This window comes from Polistes fuscatus, unplaced genomic scaffold (assembly GCF_010416935.1).
Source record: "Polistes fuscatus isolate 324 unplaced genomic scaffold, CU_Pfus_HIC Scaffold1, whole genome shotgun sequence".
Taxonomy (NCBI): domain Eukaryota; kingdom Metazoa; phylum Arthropoda; class Insecta; order Hymenoptera; family Vespidae; genus Polistes; species Polistes fuscatus.
The window spans coordinates 17,769,806-17,795,121 of record NW_025112997.1 but is presented as its reverse complement, the minus strand read 5'-3'; the positions used below and the strand labels follow the sequence as shown (position 1 = coordinate 17,795,121).

Below are 25,316 nucleotides of genomic sequence, written 5' to 3'. Positions count from 1 at the left end.
TTATAACTTGTTTATGTTTTATAGACTTAATCAGGAGTAAGAAAAAATTTAGAAGAATTCTAACTGTAAGTGCGTGTAATAATTTATTCTTTAACTTGAGTAAACAAACGTTGATACTTCAGGATAAAGCTAAATGTGCTTATACATAAAAATAGATACATTTCCAATTCTATCGTACTCTAACCTTAAAGTCTACAATAATTCTAAAAAAATCTATTAATTGATGAAACAAACTTGCATTCTTAATAATATTAATAATACGTTTATGCTTTAATCAAATCAGAAAGAACAGTAATAATACAATTAAATATGTGGAATTATATAGAACTTAAACGTTGTGTTAATCTATTTAAATTAATATCAATTTCAATAATGAGGTCGAAACAAAATTTGATAATGTATTCACCAAGAAATAATATTTCACATTTTAATAAGACTAACATAGCATTATTACCATCACAACATAGTATTGCACATATTGAATACTGCAGTTGCACGAATAGATTGGAAAATGCAAGGGCATTTTCTACCACTATTATGTTAGCCAAAAGCAAGGATCGTGGTAAAGATAAGAAGAAAACTACACAAAAGAAGAATATAGATTTTCGTGAAATGGAAGAAGTAGTAAATGTTGAAAAATTAACATTGCATCTTGAGAAATTAATGGATAGATTAAAAGATAATTATATTAAGAATGTGTCGGTAAGGTCTGCTGCTGGAGCGATTGAAGAATTGCCAGTCAAACTTGACGGGACCCAATACTTGCTTCAAGAACTTGTGCAAATCAGTAGAACACCTAAGATGGTTACATTGAATGCAAGTGCATTTCCTCAATATATTCCAAATATTATTCAAGTTCTTACCAAGAATCAAATGAATTTGAATCCACAACAGGATGGTACCATGATATATATTCCTATTCCCAAGTAAGTTTCCAAATATTTATGTTTTATGTCATATAGTACGTACTTATTAGTAGATACAGGGTATAACAGAACGCGTGAAATATACTTCAGAAGTTGATTATTCACATACAAATAATGATATATGTTCTGTTATGCTTTGAATATATATATGATGTACAATATGTTATATGCACTTTTTGGTTTAAAAACTTACAGAGTGACAAAAGAATATAGAGAGAGTTTGTCAAAGAGTGCAAAGTCTTTTTATATTAAATGTCGTGATGATATGAAGGAGGTACGCACTGAGTATATAAGAAAAGTTAAAAATGTAGACAAATTACCACAAGATGTAAGCTTAAGAGTTCAAGGGTATATAGATGTTTATACAAACCAATATATTGAAAAAGCTGAAAAAATTCTAGAAACTAAACAAAAAGAATTAATGGGTGATTAAAATTAGATCTATAGCCTAATAGTATTAGATCTATATTAGTGTTATGTACATTTCTATTTCTTATTTCTTATGATTCTAATAGGATTACATGTAAATGCAATACTAGAGCCAAATTTTTTGTATAAGATAATATACTCTGCTTTAATATATATTATATTATTTTTATACAAAGTATTGTGCCTATAAATTATAAAAACATTTTTTTTGTATTATATGGTATTAATAATTTATTTTACGATATGACATAAAACCACAATAATTATATTTATATTATAAATTTTTATCTAGTAAATAAGTTAACATTTCTTTTACAAATTAATTGTTTTATTGTTAGTGTTATCATTACTGACGTGATTTCTTACGTAATCCAAGAGTGCTTTGCACAAAATCGTTGAACCTTTTATTAATGTTTCTTTCGGATGAAAAGCAATGCTAAGTCTTAAAAAGTTTTTAACTGTACCATTATATGAGAACCTTACACCTGGTATGGCTGAGACTTTATATTCCTTTTGACACCAGCTAATGAAATCCGTACCATCGACATCTGCGTAAAAAAGAATTTGTTTAAATACTAGATAAAATTTAAGAATATAATATAGAAACACTTTTTTACTTTGCGGAAGATGAATCCAAACGAAGTAACCTCCGTTTGGTCGACGATAGGAACAACAACTTGGGAGATAACGATCCAAAGTTTCACAAAGTGCATTTAATCTTTCCTAAAAATAAAACAATTACTTTTTCTTTCTATAATAAAATTATTTGATTAATTACAATATTTATTGTAATATCGATCATGTTTCTTATAGTAAATTCCATTCATTTTTTATTATAGTAAATTCTACCTTGTATGTTTTAACAAGAAAGTTCAGGTATTCATCTTCAATCTTTTCCTGTAATAAACTGGTTATTAAGCCGGAGATATAGTGATTGGTAGCTCCACCACTGCACAATATACCTCTGTAAGATTTAAAGATTATTAAAAACATTTTTATAAATTATTTCTGGAAACGAATATATTACATACGAAGTTTTAAAGATATGAACCATTCGTGGACTGCCTTCTATCCATCCAAATCGAATTGCAGGCGATAGTATTTTAGAAAAGGATCCATTTGATAAAATGTTACCACCTTTATAGTTAGGATCTTCTGGATTATCGTAGAAAAATAATCGATGAGGTGGGAATCCGTTTACATAATGTAATAAATTATAAACATCCTCAGCAACAATCAGCATAGAATTATTTCGAGCTATTTCAACTAAACGTTTGCAACTGTCTAAAAAAATAGATAAATAATATTAATTTTAGAGAGATATTTCTTAATTATATTGATAAAAGATTACAGTAATTTACTCGCCAGGTGGTAGAACCATTCCTGTTGGATTATGATAAGTCGGTATGGTGTAAAACATTGCCCAGAATATTTTTGAATTATCTAAATAATATTCATTTTTCTTTACTTCGGAAATAATTTTTTCGAATGCATCCAGATCTACTACATCATTTTTCATCGGCACTATATAATATTGTAATAATGTACAATATAAAATGTATACGAAATTAAAATGAATGTTAAAAGTACATTCGATTTATATAAATTCTAAGCACGTACCAGTGATAATTTTCATCAATGGAAATTGTTTGAATGAATCTAATGCTATCATATATGTGACTTCTTCGACAAATATAATACCATTTGGCGACATAATACTTGTTAGTAAAAGTTGAAGACCGTGCGTTGCTCCACAGGTCAAAATTAAATTTTCTCTTTGAACTGGATCACCATATTGCCTGTTTAGAAATTTGGCCAACTCTTCACGACATTCCCATAATCCTGATGTTACTCCATATTGAAAAAGATAGAAATTACCTTCCTTTTCTTCTTCCTCCTATAATAATAAATATCATAGATATACTCTGAACATATAAAATTGAATTGAAACGATGCTGTGCAAAGTGGAACACTGTGATTCACCATTCTATGAACAGTTGCATTCGATAGCATGTTTGTGCATTTCTTAAGCAGGTCAGGACCAGGGGCGCCGACTGACATATTAATCGCTTCTTTATTGTAAACGTTGAATATCGGATCACCATCGAAAAGATGTCTCAAATATGGGTCTTGTACAGTTTCCATCGTTAATTTTCTATAAAATATTATATATATACATATATTACGTTCACTAATTAAATATTAATTATTTTCAAATTAACTTAATTCATGACAGTTTGTACATCAAATTACGCAGTCTGTACAAAGAATTATATTATGCAATAATGAATTTATTTTATGAATTATTTGATAGAAAAACTATATTATCTGTTCTATATTACTTATATCGTACCTACATAGATGTATTGTAAAACGCGCGGATTATAATCGCGATCGATAATTGATAAGATAACAATCTTTATACTTTACAAAATCTAATAATAAAATAAAACGATATTTACATATCTAATCAAATTGTCTCTAAAAGATAAGTATACACTTGTTCGGATCAATTTTATTTTAATACGATTTTTTAAATCAACGACACTTGCGTTGCAACAAACCTTATAGAAATTTTATTTTTGTAATATTTTAAATAAGTAAATAACTTTGATATCATTATAATTTTAGAGTTCGATTTACGATACATTTATTTGTAGTTAGACCATAGAGAGAGAGAGAGAGAAGTAACTTATATTAACAGAAATATTTTGTAATTAATTATATGAATACTGTTGCTACTATATATTTCCAAGTAAGACTAACTGTTTTGATACTATATCAGTAGAAGTTCACTGTATTAATACGTATATGTATAATAAACACAAGCACGACAGGGCTCGTGCGCAACTGACGAAAGATTGAAATAACGAAGAGGATATATAGCTTGCGTTAATCATTGCACAACATTTTCCTATTCCCTCTCTCTTTTTTTTTTAATTCACTATAGTTTCGTGCATGTCTATAATTATTTTTTGCTATATACGTGATTTTGCAAAAATGCATAAAATTACTTAATAATATTCAATTTAAAAGTTGAATGAAAGTAAAATATATGCAAATGAGATTAAAATATTTTTTACGTAATAATTATTCACGATTGTGAATAAAGGGGAATAATACATGTAATCATTACATCGAAATAATTTCATTACTTTTAATGATAGAAGTCACAATGGTTATTCGACACAGAGAAACTATGGATTTACGAATGTTGAATGTTTTCTTTATTACAATATTTCGATATACAATGATAATTATATAAAGATCTATAAATTCTATCTCCACAACCGAATGGCAAATGTAACTTTTCGTTAACGCTATTAGTCCTCACCGGCCGTTTATAATAATGTACAATTTTTTTTTCAAGTTTCTTGTAGCGCTAAACAACACTTCATTTTTTAGGTAAAATCGTGGAAACGAAAAAAGATGAGTAGGATGATGAGAGGAGGAGGAGGAGGAGGAAGAGAGGGAAAGAGGAAAATGTGAGAGAAATAATGATAAAGATATTGAATAAAATAATTGTGAGAATGAGGAAAAAAAATGTGATAGAGGAAAAAAGGAACGAATGAATATAATTAGTAAGATAAGGCGGGCGTGGGAGGAGGTGGGGGGGGTGAGCGTATAAGAGAGAAAAAGAAAAGGAAATGTGAGAGAAATGACAATAAAGATACTAAATAAAACGAGCGTTAGAATATTAGAGATCTTCAGAAAAAATATTTTTTACAAACAATGCTCTTGTTTTTTTCGATTTTTTTGTTATTCAGCGTGGCGCGATGATATATATATATTACACAATGGAAATAATTAATAGTAATTAGTAACGCCTAAACACAATATACACAATTCGGACTGGCGTTCTTCCTCCTCCTCTCTTTCTTCCTTAGATAATTTATTATTGTATATGAGAGATCGTGTTACGCGTAGCAAAATTGTGATCGTTAACAAATTGTTTCCTTTTATAATTACATATATAGAAATATAAATATATAAAATGTTTTGTTCTATAATATTTAAAAACGTATAGAGATATATATAAATTGTTTTGTTATATAATATTTAAAAAAGCTTAAAATGTATAAAATTGTCTTTTTTTTCTTTCCGTATTATTGTTAAGGTTCTAATCGCCTTTTTTATCACAGTAATATTATGGAACTCGCAAGTAACAATTTCGCATACGCATATACCGATTCATAATAAATGTATCGGGTGACCGATAAGGAGGTCTCGTTTCTTTAAAAAGATATGTTTTTGTTTTTTTAAATACGTACATAGATAATAAATCCATTTCAAATAATTCTTTGTTTCTTTCCTGTACAAACATGGCACGTCCTACCCTAATGTTACATGGTGCGTCATTGTATAACTATATATTTTATACAGCCCGTTTCGATCTAGGCAATAAAACTACGTATTCTTCTTTTTCAAGTACTTTCATCTCCCGCCGTTGTAGAAGTTTTCGCTTACAATTAGAATATTACTAACTGCTAATTTATTTACAATCGTATTTCTTATAAAAATCAAAATCATATGAATTCGATTTTAATTGAGCGTTTGAAAAAGAAGAGAAGAAAAAGAGAAGAAGAAGAAGAAAAAGAAGAAGAAGAAGAAGAAGAAGAAAGAAAAACAATGGCATAACAAAGGCATCGAAAAGATCGTCCAAACGAGTAAGAATGAAATAAAATTTTTAAGTAAAGACACAATAACATTTCATATTTGTATGGGGAATTCAGGTCGATGACCGTTTCGTCGCTTTTTTTTTATCTCGTGTTTTTTGATAATTTATTCGAGAGAATCGTACTAAAATAAAAAATAAAAAAAAATAAATGAGCGAAAGAAAGAAATAAGGATAGCCGTAACAATATTTAAGTGTTCCCAAGGTAAAATAAAATGTCTTTTTTGTATCACAGTCAGCGGTTAACCGCGCACGATGCTCCGAAATTGGCAATTCAAATGTTTATGGATATTTTAAAATTCCAAAAATAGGTTTGCTCGCGTTATAATATAATTCAAAATTATCGATATTTCTAAATGATCAGTCATTGAGGCAAGGTTGTATCTATCTAAGGACGAAATTGTCGAATTGTCGTGTCATATACTATCATATATAATATATAGAGACAGATGTTTTCGATCAATTAGGTATATCATTATTAGAAGGAAATTTAGGATACGAAATTTTTCAAAGTGAAAGGGAAGAGAAACAATTATGTATTGTTCGTGCAGCCTTATGCCGTTACCTTACGCCAAAGCTTTCTAAAACTTACAGATTTGAAGGTAACAATTTATTTACAAGCCATGGCAAATGGCACATTAAGAAAAAACGTTTGCACTATTTATTCGCTTGAACGCGGATAATGTATATACGCTTTCGCAGATGTTTTTTATCCGACGTCGTCCGATTTATCTTACGTTATATTTTTCTGTTTCTCAATCTAATAATCTTTCACTGTTCTCATACTATACGACTTAACTCTAATCACAATCGAGCACGGCACTTGAATGAAGCGTCCTTTGTAAGTACTGTAAGACGTACTCATTTGAGTAATCCTTCTTTAAATGCGAATGCTTTTCTCCTAACATTCGATCTTTATTTTCCGACTGTTTAATGACATATTCCTTTCGTTTCCAAATAGTTATTCGTCTTGCATAATACAATGACGATTTGAATATAATCAAACGGTCGTCTCGTTTTTCCTAAAAGGTTTCAACGGTTGTAGCTCGCGTTCGAGTCTATCGAAATCATTGTAATACTCGTGATCCGATTCTTCCTCGGAACTTCTTTGTCGAACTTGAGAACCGAACGTCCCGTTAGTTAAGACTTTCTCTAAATCTGGCGTTGGAATTCCTAAAGTTTGAGGCGTGAGAGGTCCTTCATCTTGGGACATTATGTATTCTGGATTATCCAACGACGTTTTCCCTTGGATCGTCAAGAACTCTGGATATTTTCTATAACCACTGTTCACTCGTTTTGTTTCTGAGTCTAAAAAAAAATTCCAATTGATTGAAATGATTGTTATGGTGTAGAAAGAACGATTGAGAAGCAATTTCGAAATTTGCTATTCACCTGTAGGTTTTGTGTCTCCTATGAGATCCATGTACTGAGTCGTATTCGTTGGAAGTTGTGGCGATGGCATTAAATAATCGTCTTCGTCCAGTGGCAAATCTAATTTAAGATTGCCTACTTGTGCTTGTTGGTGTGCCGCATTTACTTCGGTAGGATAGCAATCGTCTGTTACGTCACAGTCTGCACAGATAATAATATTATATATGTTAAATCTGTATTAATATATTAATTTATATGTGCATAAATTTGTAAATGTAAATACTTTTTTGACTATTATCGAGTTTACTAACCTCTGACACCGACCATTTTTAATGGATCAGAACAGTATCTCGAACTTGAACTATCGGAACCTACAACGTGTCCGCAATGGCCATTTGGATGAGCATAATGACCGTGTTGTCCAGAATTTCCAGGCTCGTGGGATGCATTTGCATTTCCATGATTCGAATTATACCTCAACAATTCTCTATCCCAGTTTTGTTGATTTTGCGGTATAGGAGAATCTCCGGCGAGTGGTTTGCCATTTGCCCAACAAGTTTTAACAGGCGAATGTGGTGGTGAATCGGAAGTACTAGATACTGAAATGCCAGGTGGTACAGGTGCTCTCGATTTTGGTTGAAGATATTCATCGGCATCCACTAATGCTTCGGGTCCTTCCATAGCTGATGCGAGATTTCGAATCATTTCTTTCTCGTCCTTAAATGACAGACAAAAATCGATTGAATAATTGTATTTTAACGATCAGAGATAATTATATTTGAATATTAGACATACCTGTAAAGTGTATGACGGTAGCCTCATGTATTTGTCTCCTTTAATTGCTAAATATCGACCAGGGTCCCTAGACATTTTAGCAAACTCTTCGGCTAGTTCTTTAAAACTCGGCCTTGACTCCGCATCCAACATCCAACATTTGATCATAATCATATAAACATCTATAGTACAGATAATAGGTTGTGGCAGTCTTTCACCTTTCTCCAACAATTCAGGAACGTTTCTTGCTGGCACGTGTTCATAGGGTCTACCACCATAAGTGAGTACTTCCCATATAGTAACACCAAATGCCCACACATCGGATTTGTGAGTAAAAACTCGATGTTGTATACATTCCAATGCTAACCATTTTATCGGCATTTTCCCACCCGCCGCTTTATATTGTTCTTCGTTGATATCCAAAAGTTTGGCCAATCCAAAGTCTGTGATTTTCACACAATTAGGCGTTTGTACGAGGACATTGCGTGCAGCCAAATCTCTATGAACGAGCCTTCTTTCTTCGAGATAAGCCATACCTCTTGCTATTTGGGTACACCAATTCAATAAAGCCTTCGAGCCTATTTTATCTTTGTACCTACGCGCAAAGTCCAATAGACAGCCTAATGGCATTAATTGTGTTACCAACATCATTTGAGATGTCATACAAACGGCTAACAATTGTAACAAATTTGGATGTTCGACGCTAGCCATAATGTATGCTTCATCGAGAAATTCTTTCGAAGTATTCGTGCCTGTGCCTTCGTGTAAAACTTTGATGGCGACTGGAATTTTGACATTCTCACCTTCCGGAACCCAAACACCTTTATAGACGTTACCAAAAGCACCGTAACCTAATATGCCACCCTTTCTCATCTCTTCTTCTTTGATTATACGTAACTTCGCCAAATTTGGTTTTACACCTGTTGGTCGAAGTGGTTCGTTGTCATCTAACCCTGTCAATGCCATCGTCATTTTGACTGTATTCTCTTTAGCTTTCGCATGCATTCGCCATTGATAGGTGATTATCAATGCAACTAGTATGAATACCAATATGAAAACTATGGCACCGGCAACGATAGCAGGTCGAAGTTCGTTGTCTGTTTGAAAGCCAGGACCGACGATTTCTAAGGAACAGTACGGCTCGTTATCCTGAAGGAAGACTTTATGCGGATATTCCGGTGGACAAGTTTCGGTACAATTGAAGGAAGTTGAATTATTATTTGGATCACCATCCTATAATATAATTTAATTAATAGATAATAAAAAAAAGAGAGAGTATATTGAATATAAAATAAATATGAGACGTATACGTACTATGTAGATTTTGTAATTGCGACATTTGTAACATTGATTGGGCCCAGATCCGAAACAACCACGGCATTCTTCGAAACATGGTAAACATAATTGCGTTTCAGCATCGGCAAAATGATCAGCAGGACATTCATCCTCGCATTGCTCTCCTCTTTTATATTTCGTACATTGTTGACACACTTGTTCGTGAAAACCATAGCCCGTGCATTTCTTACAACGTGGATGACATTTTCGACATACAGATTTACCTGCGAGTGGTTTTAAAGCACCTTGCTCTAATGGACTAACCCACTCGTAGTAATGCCCTATAACAAAATAGAACACTTTTGTAAGGATTTTTATTCGATGACGATTGAACAAAATGTATTCGTTGTAGCTGCAATATCAACTGCATACCATCTGGGCATGGTTCTCTCTTCTGTAAACATCCTTCAGGTATATGACCATTCATAATCGCTTTTTCACAGCTATGGCATCCGTTAGCTCCTATGTTGTTTTCTGGACCTTCGCAACCGCCTACACAATTTTCATGACAATGTTTACATTGACCATTATCGTTATATTTCGAAGACGGACATTCCTGAACACAGTAAGGACCATCTCTAACGTGTTTACATTTGGTACAATGTTCAGCATTCGGTCCGGTACAAGAGCCATCGCATTCGTCGTGACAAAGTTTGCAAGTTTTTTCGTCTGCTTGATAAATCCTATAACATGTAAGAAAGAAAGTTATTATTTGCAATGATAGACATTTCAAAGATTTTCTTTGTCAATGGAATTGTTTTATCAGCATCAATGTGAACAAAATAGTCGTACGAAGTGTATTCAATTCACAACAAGATTTACCTTTATTCCATAACTTAGGTGAGCGAATTCGATTAATCAAAAGCAATATTATTGTGAGAATCTATTTTTATCGATCATTATACAGTGATATATTATATATATGTAATTAAGGAAAATTTACTTACCCAGGTGCAACGCAATTTTGGAGGCAATCATTACCTAAAATGAAATTTCTACAAGACAAACATTGAGCTGGTCCAGGACCCCAGCATCCTTCATCCGAACATTGCTCATCGCATACCAAATTTTCTGCTTCTGCAAAACGATACGATGCGATACGTCAATGTCACGTAACACATAAGATTCGTTTTTAAGCGAAGCGATAACGTTCAATTTCACTTACTGCAATCAGTCTCATTTCTGTTGTTCATATACAAGCTGTCGTGTTCCGAGGATTTCTTAATTCTACTCCAATTAATACTCTGAGCGTAACACAACTTTTTATTCTCCAATATGGCAATAGCACCGGAATTAATCTTTTTCAATGCGCTCAGGTCCAATGATACCAAGGATGTTTTTACGATATACAAAGATGAAAAATATTCTGTTAAGGTTCTACCACCGATCACTTCGAGATTACGGAAATATGAAAGATTCGTAAAATCTTTATGATCGCCTTGTATATTTAAGTATCCCGTGATTTCTTTTAAAGTACTGAAGACTTCCAATTTATCAGGATGCATTTTTTTATAACGTTTGGCGAAAGTGAAATTCGGGTAAATGTCTTGGAATCCTTCGAAACTTTGATCGAGAATTGTGATGGATCCTTCGATAATCGTGCAATCTTTAAAACTATCGATGTTACCGGAATGAACCTTCTCGACTCCTTTGCAAGTCTTTGGACAGGGACCATCGCAAGGTACACATTCGCCATTCAAAACTTTTTTCTTTGGTGGACAAGATCTTACGCAAGCTCCGTTATCTTTCAAAAGATGTTCAGGACATTTTCTGACACACGTTGCTCCGTAAGCATATTTTCCATCTGGATTAGCTTCCCACGAGTAAGTCGTTGGATTGTACCTATTCAAATTCGTAGTGTTAACGAAAGTAAAAAAACAATAATTTCGTGCAATGCATTTTCGTATAAATCTTACTTTTGCATCGGCGGACACTCTTGCGTACAAACTCCATCATCGAAGAAGTTCTTGCAAGCGAGGCAGTCGCTTTGTTTAGGACCAGTGCAGCCACCGGCGCAAAAAAGATGACAGCACTCGCGTGGATTTGAACCGAAGCACCTGCCCTGCCAGCATTGGGGCGAGCAGTTCGTCTTGGAAAACCTCTGACAATTCTCAGCTCCTTCTCCCCAGCAACCCTGTTCGCAACTTTTGTCGCACGCCGTGCAATTGCGTTCGCGCGAAGTGAAATTATAAACGTAAAGATATTTTCCACCTTGACCCGTAATTATTTCCTCCCAGTTGATCGTTTGGATGTGGCAGAGGTTGTAGTTGTTGTACATACCGACGCTTCCGTTAAGAATGTCTGCGACAGGGAAAAGTAGATTCAACGTTAATTATTCGTGTTATCAATGAATTATTATACATTTAGTATAACATTATTATTTATTATAAATTATATAATAAGTATGATACATTATATTACTATATTTTTGGTATTATAACATGGAAAAAAGAATGAGCTTACCTCTGAGGGCCGGCATCTGCAGATTATGCATTTGACACATCGTGACGAACAGGGCGAACTCCACGTCATGTATATTGAGTTTAAAGAGGGTTCTTCCACGTATGATTTGTAATCTAGGAAGGATGATCTTCCGTACGTCCACGTGACTAATGAGGACGTACCCGGTGACTTCTCGTATATATTGAAGAAAGCTGAGATCGAGGGTTTCATTCTGCAGCCACGTAATCTCCAAGTTACCGTCGACGTAAGTACAGTTGGTGTACCGGTCTCGAAGATTCCGATAATGGTGTTGTTTATTGGACGGCACGGAAAGACGACCATTTGTTCCAATGCAGACTGCAACACAAAATGAAAATATTTTTAACATCAAATAGATCGTCGAAGACCAACGTAGTAAGAATTTATCGAAGTATCGTCTAAGAATGTGATAAAGGTTTTTCTTTAATTAAAATAAGTTTCCTCGTGCGTTAAATCCTATCATTTAATCACATAAATTTCATTTCACATCTAAAGTATCCCATAGGATTCATCAAATCGTAGATTGCTTTCTAAGCTTGAAAACGTGCGATGTTAGTGGGCGAACCACTTCCATAAAGTGCCGGTACACCCGTCTCCGTCATTTTGTTGCGCAATGACGCGCATTGGAGCCGGTGTGTGTGTGTGTGTGTGTGTGTGTGTATACGCCAGTCGTCGTGGGCACGAATCTCACGAGAAACGCCATAAACATCGAACGATGTTGTGACAGTGTAATGGATTTTTTTTCATTTCTTTCTTTCCTTCTTTCTTTATATTAGGTCATTAAGTATGAAATGTCTGATTTCGAACTGAAAGTAGTAGAAATAATCGGACGTTTCGTATTTAATGATCTGGTAACATCGAATTCGGAAGGCAATATGAATTGTAACTGATAATATAAAAAAAAAGTATAGGAATTAAAGAGGATGTAATTTGTGATGTGATTGATATTGTACGCAAGAAACGATTGGGCAAATAGTTCGAATGCTTCGTTTTATTAAATATTATTAACGTTTTGTTTTGGAAGGAAGAAAAAGAAAAAAAAAAATACAAGAAGGAAGAATAAAAAGATAAAGAGAACACATAGCGGCACGTATTGCCATTTGGAATTCGGTTTTGTTCAAAGGTACATCGGTTTGAGGGTGCTCGTTTGAGGGTGCTCTTGCGTTTCGGCGATGCGTTCCAAACTCGTCGTGCACGCGAAAAGGCGATCTTAATCTAAGCGAACGATCGCCGGAACCATGAGAAAATAATTGCGATGGGTACTTTCTAAGGAACTCCTTGCGGTACATGGAGGGAAGGATGTCAACAACAAGCTTCGAAAGAAGAAGAAGAAGAGTCGTCGTCGTGTAATGCGCGCGGCTCGTCATCGACGCCGAGAAAAGAAGATGGAGACAACCTTTGAAAGAACTTTTTGATGTCGAGTTGTCAGCGCACCGGTATTTCTACTGGTCAGATGTTACTCGCGATGTATGCGTTCCAAGTCGAATACTAAATCTTCCTTTCTACGATATCCGACTTACCTTCCTAAAAGAAATACTTTAGAAAAATTCTTTTTTTTTCTTATTGTTCAACTAACTGTTCTCTTACAACTTTTGATCATTAAATTCAAACGTATACATTTATATATATATATATATTATTTCTAATAAATTTTGTTCGATGAAATACGTGCCGTTTCGATCGACAATTTTTTTGCTACATTTTCTGATTAAATCATCTTGTCGATTAAATCAAAAGATGAAAAGATATTTCAATTAACGCAATCGATTCTTCTATCGATTAACGAGGTAACATTGGTTTTGCATAAAATTTAAGGTAACAAACAGATGATTGGAAGTGTCGTTGCTTTCCTTTTCGGGCAATCACACCATCGCCTTCCGTACCTTCGTAAATCGCGTTTATTCGTCCGTTTCTTCGATCTTGACTATTTTACAATAGTAAATTCTCTCTTCTTCTTCTTATTCTTCTCCTTCTTCTTTATTCCCTATGGTCACCGGTCGTCCAGAGCTCGTTCCACTTTGCTTTTCGACGAATCGCACGGCCGTACGATGGAAATTTTATTCTGAAGGAAGAATAAACGAGCACCGTTCCAAGTCCTTTCAAAGATCTATCGATTCGTCTTCTTTTATTTCCTTTTCTCATCGTTTCGCGACTGTCCCATCTGTGTATAGATACATTCACTGACACACGTTCGAGATGAAACGAAATTTTATTTTCAATCATCTTTTAACCATACAATTACACCGTAGTACAAAAGTATTAATATATATATATATATATATATTAAAATTAATATTTATAATATATATAGAAATGCGTTTACATTAAATTAATATAAATATACATATATATGTTAAAATTTGTTTTACAAGTGTTGAACAATTTTCAATTCTTTTAACGCGACTATATTTAAATTCGTTCAAATTGTACAAAAAAAACGTTTTCTAAGAAAATCGAAGGTAAGAATTTTTGAGTGTAATCCTGTCAGTTCTGAGACAGGTGTAGAACACCATGGAAGAAGAGATGATACGATAGAAAGTATAGTGGTTGGTTAAAGAAATCAAGGATTTGGTTAAGGTCGACGAGCGAATGGCGTTTCTCGTTTCCCTTTCCCTTACGAAGGTGGTGATTATCCTTCGTCAAGGGGGTTGCGAAAATTGCCGAGGGAGCCTCTCACTCTCGAGGAATTAACATTCTGCCAAATTTACGGCTGCAACGCCCGGAGAAGACAATGGGTGGTATCGATTTGCAGCTGAAGCGTGAAACTGCCTATTTTGTAATTATAACAGGCGTTTTTCTTCCTTTTTTTTTTTTGTTAAGAACGCACCAGAGATCAAACCATAAGCCCTGTACTTTTCATTTTATAACTTTTACAGGTATTACAGAATATTGTACAATGTTACAAATAATGTGTGTGTATGTGTGAGATAGAGAGAGTGAAAAGTTACGTTAACAATATATGAAATAATATTAATAAATAAAATTAAACACTTTGCACGTGAATATTAATATCGATTATTATATCGACATTTTTCTTTGCGTTTGTTAAATATTATTTATCAAAGATCGCGTGTTCTATTATTTATTTCTTATACGTTACTTTTATTTGAAAGATAGGATGACATAGAGATCGATCGAAATCGAACGAATTTCAAAGTAAAGAAAGATCATTCGTTGCACGATAAAGTCTCGTTAAAATGACAGTGGCTATATTATATGTTGAGAAAAACTGATGGTACACAACGGTTCGGAGAGACCTCGAAAGTACCGAAATCCCGTGGCGAGAGATTTCTTTTGTGGGTGCGAGAGTCGTACGTCAGGCGGTGTGTCGCATAAGAGAGAACGAAAGAAAGAGAAAGGGAAAGAAAAAGATAGATAGATAGAGAGAGAGAGAGAGAGTGAGAGAGAGAAAGAAAAAGAGAGAATGGGCCTGATTTTTATGCGGCACTTTAGGACGCCATTAAAGGGCCAAAGTAATACGAAATAACCGCACGGTGATACCGGCAGGCAGCGGCGCCGTTTATTTGAGCTCGTAAACATCGATGCCAAGAGAGAGGGAGAGAGAGAGAGAGAGAATCAAGAGATACCTTGCGAGACCTAACCGAGCAGGCCCGCGGCTAAGTGTCCGCAGAAATAAAGGTCGGCCATCGTAAACGTGCGAAATAACCAACGGCTTCGCTTCTTACCGAAGACCGAAAGCTCGAAGAAAAAAATATGCTACAGAGCAAGAAAGAGATAATGTAAAAAGACAAGGAACAATAACTTAAGAAGCGAAGAAATAAAAATAAAAGGAACATATTCGACCAAAGAAGAAGAAATCACTTTTAGGAATTGAATTTGTTGTAACGAACATCTTGACATCGTGACGTCGAATAATATTTGAATATTTTACGTTTATCATCTCGGTGAAATTTTCAACACACATTTTCATTGATTTAATTATATTAATTATTTCAGTGAGAAATGTAATGGTACCAAAGGTACCTCTGTACTCTTGGTTTTGTTTCGTGATATCGATGTAGATAAGTGTATATATATATATAGGTTTGAGTTGAGAAGAAAGAGATAGAATACAAAACCGACGATATATAAGTCGTTCGTATACGCCATAATCCTGGCATAACCATCCGAAGGATAACATTAATAGCTTTATGGTTTATTGCTTTCGAGTCTGCGGTTAAGTTTCTTCGCTCCCTGCAGGGTAAGAGCACGAAGAGAACGTGCCAGTCCACCACGATACCCTGTATATACTTTGGTACATACATACATATATATCTTTCTCCCTCCGTGTACCTCCATTTTTAATCGTGTTACGGTCTTTCTTCTTCTTCTCCTCCTCCTCCTCCTACTCCTGTTCCTTCTTCTTCCCGATGCCATTTTATTCTCTTGTTCTCTTCCCCCCGATTCGATTCGTATTTACGTTCAGTACTTTAACCTCGATAGGAACGTTCAACAGAAAGAGAGAGAGAGAGACCTCGGACCATATGCTTCTATCCCTTTTCGCTCCTGGAATTCTCGCTTTACGATCCTACAGAATAGCTTTACCACTTTTACGATCTCGCTTGCACGATCGATATTATTACGAGCCCGATCGAACTAATAACCAACCGGGGCTTTAATCATTTTCTGCTGTACGAATAAACGAAACAATTCGTTACTCTTAGCTTCTTGATTTCCAACAGGTGGTCCGTCTCCGTCTCTCACCTTTATCTCCTACCTATCTCGATTTTCTTTCATCTACGACAAATTTCTATACGTTGCATTGATATTGTTTTTATTTATTTGTTTTTTTTGTTTGAAAAAAGATACAGCGTCGTCAGCGAAGTTACGTAACGAACGATTTTATTTACGTTCAAACGGGTATACTCTCATTGTATTTTATCATTATCGTTGTATCATTGTATCGATATTTGAATGATTTGAAAAAATGACCTTTCGCGAAAGGAAAAGGCTTACTTTTTCTTCGTCTTTTCTCTTCTTATTTCTTCGAAGGAGCAGTCGAACAGCTCCGATCATGAATCGGTAACACGCAACACATGCTAATTTGTTGCCTCGGGGGAGAAGCGAACCGATGCAAGAGGATCAGAATCAATCTCTCACGGATTCTACGAGTGCTTGACGTATCTCGATCTACCTCTGATACCGTCGAGGTCATCGAGGTGCCGATGGTTTCCCGCGCATGCTCGTTCGATCAATAATCGAACTAGATCGCACTCGATACTATTATACGTGGGCGTAGTAAATCTGAGCTATTTTCTTATCGGATAGCGATAGATTTTTTTTTTATAATCGGATCGTATACTTTTGCTTCATTTCAAAATCAAATCTCATATTGTTATCTTTAATATTACGCGCTTATTTCTATATTTTTTTTTTTTTTTTTGTATTTATTCACGTAACGTATTATATAATTTTTATATCTATCGTGTATTTATATTTTTCTCTTTTGTAAATTCTTTAGTGAAAATAATTAAATTTATATTTCAAGTGTATGAGATAACAATATATAAATTGAAGCATAATTTTTTCTATAATTTGTATCAAATCTTCAAAGGATTACAATCGTACTCGTTTTATAAGAGAAAACGAATGAAGGAAGCAAAAGTTCAATGGGAAACGATAAGAGATAGTTGTTCTTGGTTCAAAGCGAATCACATTATATGCGGAGGTATGCCAGCTGCCGTATGAAATGTACTTTGCATCGATAAGCATGCATACGACTCATCGAATCGCGAGATTATCGCGAAGCCTGTTCTTTACAAATCAATAAATACATATATACATACAAGGATAGATAAAGTCATAGGTTGTAAAAAATTCAGAATCGTGTCTTATTGAAAATAAATTAAAAAAAAAAAAGAAAAAAGAAAAAGAACGAAATTTCTAAAGATTCTATTCAACTTCTCTATCGATCGTTTTTGTTCTTTCTTTTTCTTTTTATTAAAAAAGAAGAAATGACAAATCAATAAAGAAGAATAAAACGTTCGTTCCATTATGAAAGTTGAAATAATCGGCGCCGCGCCTTGGAAAATGACTATATACCTACGTTCTATTCTCTCGGAATGCAGGAGGTAGATTTAAGAGAGCTGATGATTAAAACGGACACCAATTAAAAGGACAACGGACACGGATAAAACATCTCCGACAAAAAGAACGAGTTAATACAGAGATACCAGACCGGGAACGTTCGTTTCCTAACAAGAAATTCGTCTTCTCGCGTTCGGTCTTATGTTAGTCGACGAAGATACACCTGGCCTTGATCTTCTTTTAATTTTAGGACAACTCTTTTTCGAGAACAAGAAGAACTTTGAGAAGAAGATCATTGCTTCGTCAATTACAGATGCGCAGGTTCTCGAACGATGCTAGGTTTTCGAACGAAAGGATAGAACGTAATAAAGAAATCTCATTTATTCACGAGAAAGGAATTAAAATTGAATATTAATCGATACGATCGAAGTTTTCCTGCGAACGATATAATAATATATTATTGGATTTCGTAACTTCGAAAATAATATTTCTATTGGCGCTACTGTCGAATTCAAAACTCGAATTAAACCGAGTGCTGATCCAGAATAATCTCTCGAATGTAAAGGGTTAATAAGATAGTTTTGCATTGAAAAATAATCATAGAGAGAGAGCGAGGAACTTAATCCGTGCAATAGGAAAATATATACAAAACGTATTTAATTATATATATATATCTATGTATAGGTATAGAAGAATATCGTATCGCTTAAAGTTCGTTTCTTTTTTTCTTTTTGCTCTTGGCAACGAACGTTATATTCTCTTTATCTTGTATTACAAAATCAAGACTCTCTAGTAGTACTCCTTTCTCTATATAAACCTGTTCTTCTCCTATTTCCTTTCTCTCTGTGTATATCCATCTATGTATATGTGTCTATCTATTTATTTCTTTCTTTCTTTCTTTCTCTTTTTATATTTCTCATTCTCTCTCCCATATACGCAAAGTATATACGTACAACCTTCTTCTTCTTCTTCTTCTATATTTTTCTTCCGTTGAATTTTTCCGAATTTACGATCGATGAAAAATCCCACCTACTCGCTCCTTACCCTCGTCATCCACCCACCCACATTTCGTTTCGAGACCTGCCGGTGCCTGTGTAGAACGAGCGATGTTCACCATCGATCAAACTGTTCGAGTTATGGCGAAAGAGCCGAGCTAGTAAGATACCTATCGTCATACAAATTTTTTCTCACTTTTTCAATACTTCTCCACACATTTCAACCTGACCGATCGATGACACGAATCAATTCTTTCTATGACATATCGTAAGATTTATCGATCCATTTTCGATTCGTCGTTCGATTTTGAAATGACTCGAAAATCTGTCCTATTTCAAATCTAATTTTACTTACAAAAATTTCGATGCGATTTTCATTATGGTTAATGTGTTCTTTTTTTTTTTCTTTTATATTATTTACTTTTCATAGTCGTTTCCTCGTTCGATTTGAATCAAATAACAGCATCGTACTGGTTCGAACCAAGGCAAGCACGTTAATTGGTACTTTTTTAAAGATAGACTCGTGAAAATAGTTTTCTTTTCTCGCAACTGTATAACAAGCTGTTTCTAATTTTCATTTTTTTTTCCTTCAGGGCTGTCCTCCTCCTCCTCCTCCTCCTTTTTCTTCTCCTTCTCCTTCTCGTTCTTCGTCCTTCCTTCTCTTCTTTGCTCTTGTCACAAGTACGAAACTAAGCCTTAGGGTAAATTACGAAAGTCCGCGGGTGAAAATGATTAATAAGACTCGCCACGACTATTATGCCTCGTACAAATGATTGCTCTTTGGAATTCTCGTTTAATTGAATCGACTTTAAAACCCCATTAGCGAGAAAGACCGGCACGTGTCATGTTCGTTAGCAGTCAGATTAAAATGATTCCATATGCTACAGTTGTGTTTTTATGCTATCCGTTTCTTCATGGAATAACGATGAACACCACGATAAATACACTAACCTTCGATTTATCCTTAAGCAATTGAAGAATAAAATTCATTAAAAATATCTATTAAAAAAAAAAAAAATTTTATGTTTTACATATATCAAAATAAAAAAGTATTGAATAGTTCGGAAAGTAATACTATGTTGAAATTCATGTTTTAAGAATAATATACATATATATGTACTTATAAAATATTAAAATTCTATTTCCTAACGTGATCATGCTGAAAATTAAGAAAAATTAAGAAAAAAATAAGAACGTATCTAAACACGTCTGATCGGAAGCAGAAAAGAATGACTGAGAAGGGAAGGGGTGGGTAGAGATTAAATTCATCGAAACATCGGTTTTAATGTTTTGTTTATACATACGTTACCCCTCGTGCGGTGAAAGCATTCGATTATTGTCGTTTTTATTCTTTTCAAAATCTCTTTGTCGAAATTTCGTAAACACATTGATCTTCGTAACTTTTTTTCGTATTTACCGTCACTCTTATTCGAGCATCGGAAGGTGTAACAACGATATTAGATCAGTATTCGATTAAATCTTTATTTTTCTTTCCGATCTAACGATTTATTTCATTTAGCGTGTGTCACATTTTAAAGACAGATTTAAAAAATGACGAATAAATATATTTTTGTCAGTTGATACTTTTCAATCATAGAATAGACAAAAGTGCGATACAAACGACAAAACAAATTCAACCAGTTTAAGAAGATGTTAAATTATTTCGAATGAAAGAACTGTTAGAACGTAACTGAGGATTTTAAATTCGAAAGATCAAGAGTGTTTGAGAAAACCTTTCAGCACCGATGATGACAATCAAATAAACATTTTACAAAGGCTAGGTCAGTCTTCGAATCGATAAGAATTTTCCTGATAAACGATTAGAATTAAATCGATTATTTATTCGATATTTTTATTAATCCAGCTTCGTTATGTGATCGTGAAAAAGAAAAAAAAAAAAGGAAAGAAGGAAGGAAGGAAGGAAGGAAGGAACGTATTTTAAGTAAGATTGCTTATGCGCGTATAAGGATGAATTTTTTTGTCGGGCACCACATCTTAAGATCTGACTTTGTTATACCGCACAGGACATGTTGACTAGAGGTAGATGTCGAAAGGGAGGGAAAAAGGGAGAGGAAGGGAGGGAAGATCTTCTCCTACGTTGTATCAGCAATCCCCTCTACTCCCCTTGTATATATTCTTTGATCTCGGAGAATGAAGAGAAGAGAAGGGAAGAGAAGGGAAGGGAAGGGTAGAGAAGAGAAGATAGGGCGCACGCAATCCCACGAGTACATAAATATCTGCCGAGCATATTGAGCGGTCATATTTCATTCGAAGGGAAAAAAGCGAGCGTCCCTTGGAAATTCAACGTCTCAATCCGTCTCTCGGATCTCGTCAATATTCCGAACGGTCAATTAAGGCATGCCTCCCAGATGTCTCCTCTTCGATTCAGTATACATAGTACGTACATATATGCCTTCGTTTGATAGAGATGTCCACCGGAACGATATTACGTTTCGTTTGTATTTTTCATACTATTCTCCTTTGGTATATCTCTTTGCTGATTCTTTCTTATCGTTTTTGCTTTCCGAATATCTCAATAAATGTAACGTATAGGAAATTCAATCAAAAAAGAAACGAAATAAAATAAAAAACAATAAAGAAGATTCTCGATGTCAAACGATCGTGTTTATATGTTGCTGGGAGATGATAAAAATAGAGATTTGATCAAATCCCGTAATTGTTTTAGCGAAAAGATGTAATAAACAAGTAAGAAATCGTAGAAGCTTTATGAGAAGTCCCACAAATCAATAACGCGTTTTAATAAAAATGTTGAAAAATATGTAGAAATTTATTGGTCAACTTTTTCGTGTCAATGAAACGATTGAATACAGGGGGATGATGGGGTGGGATGGGGGATGAGAAAGGCATCGAGGAATAAGGCAAGCAGGCGTAACTCGCATCTTAGTATTAGTTTAATGGCTACGAAAGAACGAACGGTCATGTTATCGCTTTAATAGGTACGTTTATGGAAAGCACTTTAGCCGATATCGGTGATGGAGAGCTCGCTTATGGTACTCCAAAAAATCTTGAGAGCTTTATCGGCAGACACGTCGCGCTTTCTGATCGCACCGTAGTTACACGCCATGAGAAATTCTTCGAACAATCTCTATCGCGTTTATTTTTTCAAATCGATTAATCGAATTGATATATATATATTTTATATAGGTAGGTAGATAATATATTCTATAAATCAATTTATTATTACTATGATTTTGTTTATAATTGTTATTTATTATCAAGAAAAAGAAATGAATTACCAATCGAAAACTTGATTTTGTTTGGTTCGATGATCAATAAACGTCGATGAAATAGCTATGAAAAATATTGCGGTAAGTTTCTGAACTGTGTTGTGCATTCACTCAATGTGGGTCAAGTCCTCGCTCGGCACGTGCTCGATTAAAACCTATATTTTTGATTGTGAACTCGCCGCGCGTCTGCACCTACGCTAGTTTAACCAAACTCCAAAAGAGAAAACTCTAAAACCAAGTGAGAAAGAGAGAGGGAGAGGGAGAGGGAAAGAAACGTGAGATTTTAAGAGGCACAAGATTTTACTCCTTCACGAGAAACGGTACTTTCCAAGTACCTACTTCTAATAAAAGAGACCCTTCGTCTAGGCAAGCAACCACCCACGCTGATAGACCTCTGCCGCAATAGTTTCCTTTCTAGATGTATTTCCAACGACGTAGTTGATTTATACTTGATGCTAAAACGCTCTTCGAAACCACCACGAAGCCAACAATTAACGAACCTCGTTCGATATCGTTATTTTCTTTCGAAATCAATACGTGTCCTCCGCTGAAACTTGTATTAAAAATGTTTCCTTTATATTGTATATGTAAAATATGTCTCGGTAATTATGAAAGTTGATTAATTGCAAATTAACAAATTGAAATCATGAATTTTATGATTTATTTTCTATATGAAAATTTGTCGTATTATTATAAATTAATGTGATTAATAATTATAAAATAAATCATAAAATAGCATGGTTTCTCTCTCTCTCTCTCTTGATCGATTCATACGAACAATGTCAAAGTTTATGATAAAACATTCGATGAATCGATCAAAATATATAATGCACGTAGATTGTATGAACTATTCGTGCGGTATCGTTTATAGTTTATGGAACCTAAACGCTGTTCTCAGACTCGTCGCTAATGCAAATGGTCGCAAAGAAAAACTTACTTTTCCCTTTAACGAACTCCGAATTAAGATCCGCGGAGACATCGTAATAGCCGAGGACGATTAGTAGAATTAACGTCACCCCGAAGATGTTGAATGTCGACAGCGCTCGTGGCCAGTGTCGGTGGTTGATGAACATGATGAGCTCTCATGCCATCCAGGAGGTCGAGGGCCTTGCCAAGGTGACCTTGAGAACGCAAGCCTCTTCTTGGCGTTGTTGTTTTCGATTGTTGCGAGGGCGAGGATGAAAATGATCGGTGGAGGCTCGTCGAATACTTGTTCTCGGCGTTCTTGCCATAGCTGTCTTTTCACCGGGTTCGGTGCATGTCCGGTGTCAGGATAAACTCGATGACAATGATCTGAAAAATAATGGAAAAAAGAAATATAGAAAACATATAAGAACAAGTGTTTCTCGCCTATTGTTCGGCAAAAATCGAATTAAGGGTTATTTTCGCAAAAGGCAATCAGTGTAAATCATCTCGACGACAACTCCGAGATTATCTTACCACGTGATGTTACGCGTGTAAATCAATAACTATCGCAAAGAGGGTACGAGTTATGCGGCTTATATGGTACTCGACTCACTGGATCGGATCCAATTGGATCATCGAAAACCTTGTAATCGTTAAGAGTATAAAGAGACTCGTGTGTGTTTCAATGTATGTGTGATAAGTATACGTTACCTACGTAGAAAATACATTTTATCTTTGCTTCTGATATTTGTAAATAATTTACTCCAAATTGAGGGTCTTATTGTTAGATAATAATTTCAAGTTGCATGTGGTTTTATAATTTGGTATTTATTGCATCCGTATTCGGATTTAACAATAAGCTTGCTCGAAGAAGAAAAAATTCTACCTGACCGTTCGCTCGTCATACCTTAGCAGGCCTAATTTTGTCACGGTTATCCAACTCGAAACATTCCTTTGCCCTCTTATCGTTAATCCACACGCACACAAGTATGCATGCATGCATCCCATGGATGCATATTTTCCTACTGGCTCTTATAATAGAAAAGAAATAAAGAACGATCGGTCCTCGAGGCCATCATACGTTTGAAAGATTTTAAAAAGCTTACTCGAATATCTATCCCTAAGGACTTTTAAAGGATCGAGCGACGAAAAGAGCACGTTTTCCGTTTCTTCGAAGGTATACCTCTACAAACTTCGTCCTTTTGCGCGTGCGATTGTTTCTCGTAGTGAGAAGGATTGCCTTCTCTTATTCCGAAGAAAGAAAGAGAGGTATTTCAGAGACCGAGGTATCGAAGGTGTGGAAACAGAAGAAGAAGAAGAAGACGAGGAAGAAGAAGAAGAAGAAGAAGAAGAAGAAGAAGAAGTGAAAAGAGGGGAAGAAACGAAGACAAGGGAAACGAGAAAGACAAAGCAGAAAGAACAGCAGGTGTCTGTTCTTCTCAAGTCCTTCTTCTTTATTGTCCGTCGTCTTTCTCTCCTTTTCTCTTTTCGTTTATTCGTTTCCTCCTCCTCCTCCTCCTCCTCCTCATCTTGCCTTTCGCTCTCGTCGTACTTACACACACACATACACACACACATACGGTAAACACATACGTAGAAACTCTAGCCAAAGGCTACCTACCCCTCGTGGAACGAACTCACGAGTTCCTCTTTGTTCTTTCGCACTCCCCGTGGAGTGGCAAACAGGAGTTGCCTTATTTGGAGGGAAGACAAGGAACGATCAACTTAAACAAATGACGTCTAGCAAAGTTTCACCGAGGAGAGTCTGATTACCCGATGTCTCGTTAAATCCGCGCCGTTTTAGACCATTGCTATTAATTACGATCGATTCTTACGTTAATGGGAACACTCTTACGTACAAGGAGACACCGTATCGCGTTGCTCGTGACTAAAAGAAAAAAACAAACAAAAAAGGAAAGAACACTTTTTTCTCACCCCTATCATTTAATTTCATTGAAATCGTCAAAGAAATACGTCACTCTCGGCGGACATTTTTCAAAATGAAGGTGTAACTATTTTTTTTTAATCATAGAACATCAAAAGAGGTATCTCATTCCTCCCATTCGTACGAATTAAAGTTAATTTTGATGAAATTCTTTTTCGAGTTCGGATGCGAGTCGATATTAACCACCGTGAGAGATGATAGGGA

At 34.9% G+C, this 25,316-nt stretch overlaps 3 protein-coding genes across 8 annotated transcripts in view; 1 reads left to right on the top strand and 2 right to left on the bottom strand.

The window, feature by feature from the left end:
* The first annotated feature begins 10 nt into the window (after nucleotides 1-10).
* On the top strand, nucleotides 11-1,506 carry LOC122521215 (ribosome-recycling factor, mitochondrial). The gene is made up of 2 exons (XM_043641745.1): nucleotides 11-926; nucleotides 1,122-1,506. Exons 1-2 carry the CDS (start codon nucleotides 310-312, stop codon nucleotides 1,357-1,359), a joined length of 855 nt encoding a protein of 284 aa, XP_043497680.1. The 5' UTR covers nucleotides 11-309; the 3' UTR covers nucleotides 1,360-1,506.
* A 159-nt stretch (nucleotides 1,507-1,665) lies between these two features.
* LOC122521183 (2-aminoadipate transaminase-like) lies at nucleotides 1,666-4,845 on the bottom strand. Of its 5 annotated transcripts, none has more exons than XM_043641689.1 (7): nucleotides 4,122-4,845; nucleotides 3,339-3,510; nucleotides 2,976-3,252; nucleotides 2,721-2,879; nucleotides 2,387-2,639; nucleotides 2,205-2,319; nucleotides 1,666-2,078 (listed from the first exon to the last, which is right to left on the bottom strand). In XM_043641689.1, exons 2-7 carry the CDS (start codon nucleotides 3,498-3,500, stop codon nucleotides 1,668-1,670), a joined length of 1,377 nt encoding a protein of 458 aa, XP_043497624.1. In that variant the 5' UTR covers nucleotides 3,501-3,510; nucleotides 4,122-4,845; the 3' UTR covers nucleotides 1,666-1,667. The 5 variants fall into 5 exon arrangements, with proteins under 5 accessions (XP_043497624.1, XP_043497650.1, XP_043497658.1 ...); XM_043641715.1 differs by lacking the exon at nucleotides 4,122-4,845 and adding an exon at nucleotides 3,920-3,943; XM_043641723.1 differs by lacking the exon at nucleotides 4,122-4,845 and having other exon boundaries at nucleotides 1,666-1,903; nucleotides 1,973-2,078; nucleotides 3,339-3,913.
* A 1,928-nt stretch (nucleotides 4,846-6,773) lies between these two features.
* Nucleotides 6,774-25,316, bottom strand: part of LOC122521157 (epidermal growth factor receptor) — a 110,192-nt gene continuing 91,649 nt past the window's right edge. Inside the window, exons 2-12 of one of the 2 annotated variants that reach the window (XM_043641648.1) lie at nucleotides 23,199-23,554; nucleotides 11,974-12,309; nucleotides 11,427-11,811; nucleotides 10,676-11,352; nucleotides 10,458-10,587; nucleotides 9,883-10,193; nucleotides 9,490-9,791; nucleotides 8,197-9,408; nucleotides 7,713-8,118; nucleotides 7,423-7,602; nucleotides 6,774-7,338 (exon numbers count right to left, since the gene is read on the bottom strand). In XM_043641648.1, coding sequence (XP_043497583.1) covers nucleotides 7,031-7,338; nucleotides 7,423-7,602; nucleotides 7,713-8,118; nucleotides 8,197-9,408; nucleotides 9,490-9,791; nucleotides 9,883-10,193; nucleotides 10,458-10,587; nucleotides 10,676-11,352; nucleotides 11,427-11,811; nucleotides 11,974-12,309; nucleotides 23,199-23,334 — 4,383 coding nt within the window. In that variant the 5' untranslated portion in view covers nucleotides 23,335-23,554 and the 3' untranslated portion in view covers nucleotides 6,774-7,030. The remainder of the gene's footprint in view (nucleotides 7,339-7,422; nucleotides 7,603-7,712; nucleotides 8,119-8,196; nucleotides 9,409-9,489; nucleotides 9,792-9,882; nucleotides 10,194-10,457; nucleotides 10,588-10,675; nucleotides 11,353-11,426; nucleotides 11,812-11,973; nucleotides 12,310-23,198; nucleotides 23,555-25,316) is intronic. The other variant, XM_043641656.1, reaches the window with a different exon arrangement.

Coding starts and splice junctions, on each gene's coding strand:
- LOC122521215 (XM_043641745.1), top strand. CDS start 310: ATGTGGAATTATATAGAACTTAAACGTTGTGTTAATCTATTTAAATTA. Junction 927..1,121: donor ATATATATTCCTATTCCCAA/GTAAGTTTCCAA, acceptor AAAAACTTACAG/AGTGACAAAAGAATATAGAG.
- LOC122521183 (XM_043641689.1), bottom strand. CDS start 3,500: ATGGAAACTGTACAAGACCCATATTTGAGACATCTTTTCGATGGTGAT. Junction 3,253..3,338: donor ATGCAACTGTTCATAGAATG/GTGAATCACAGT, acceptor TTATTATTATAG/GAGGAAGAAGAAAAGGAAGG. Junction 2,079..2,204: donor TTCTTGTTAAAACATACAAG/GTAGAATTTACT, acceptor TTTTATTTTTAG/GAAAGATTAAATGCACTTTG.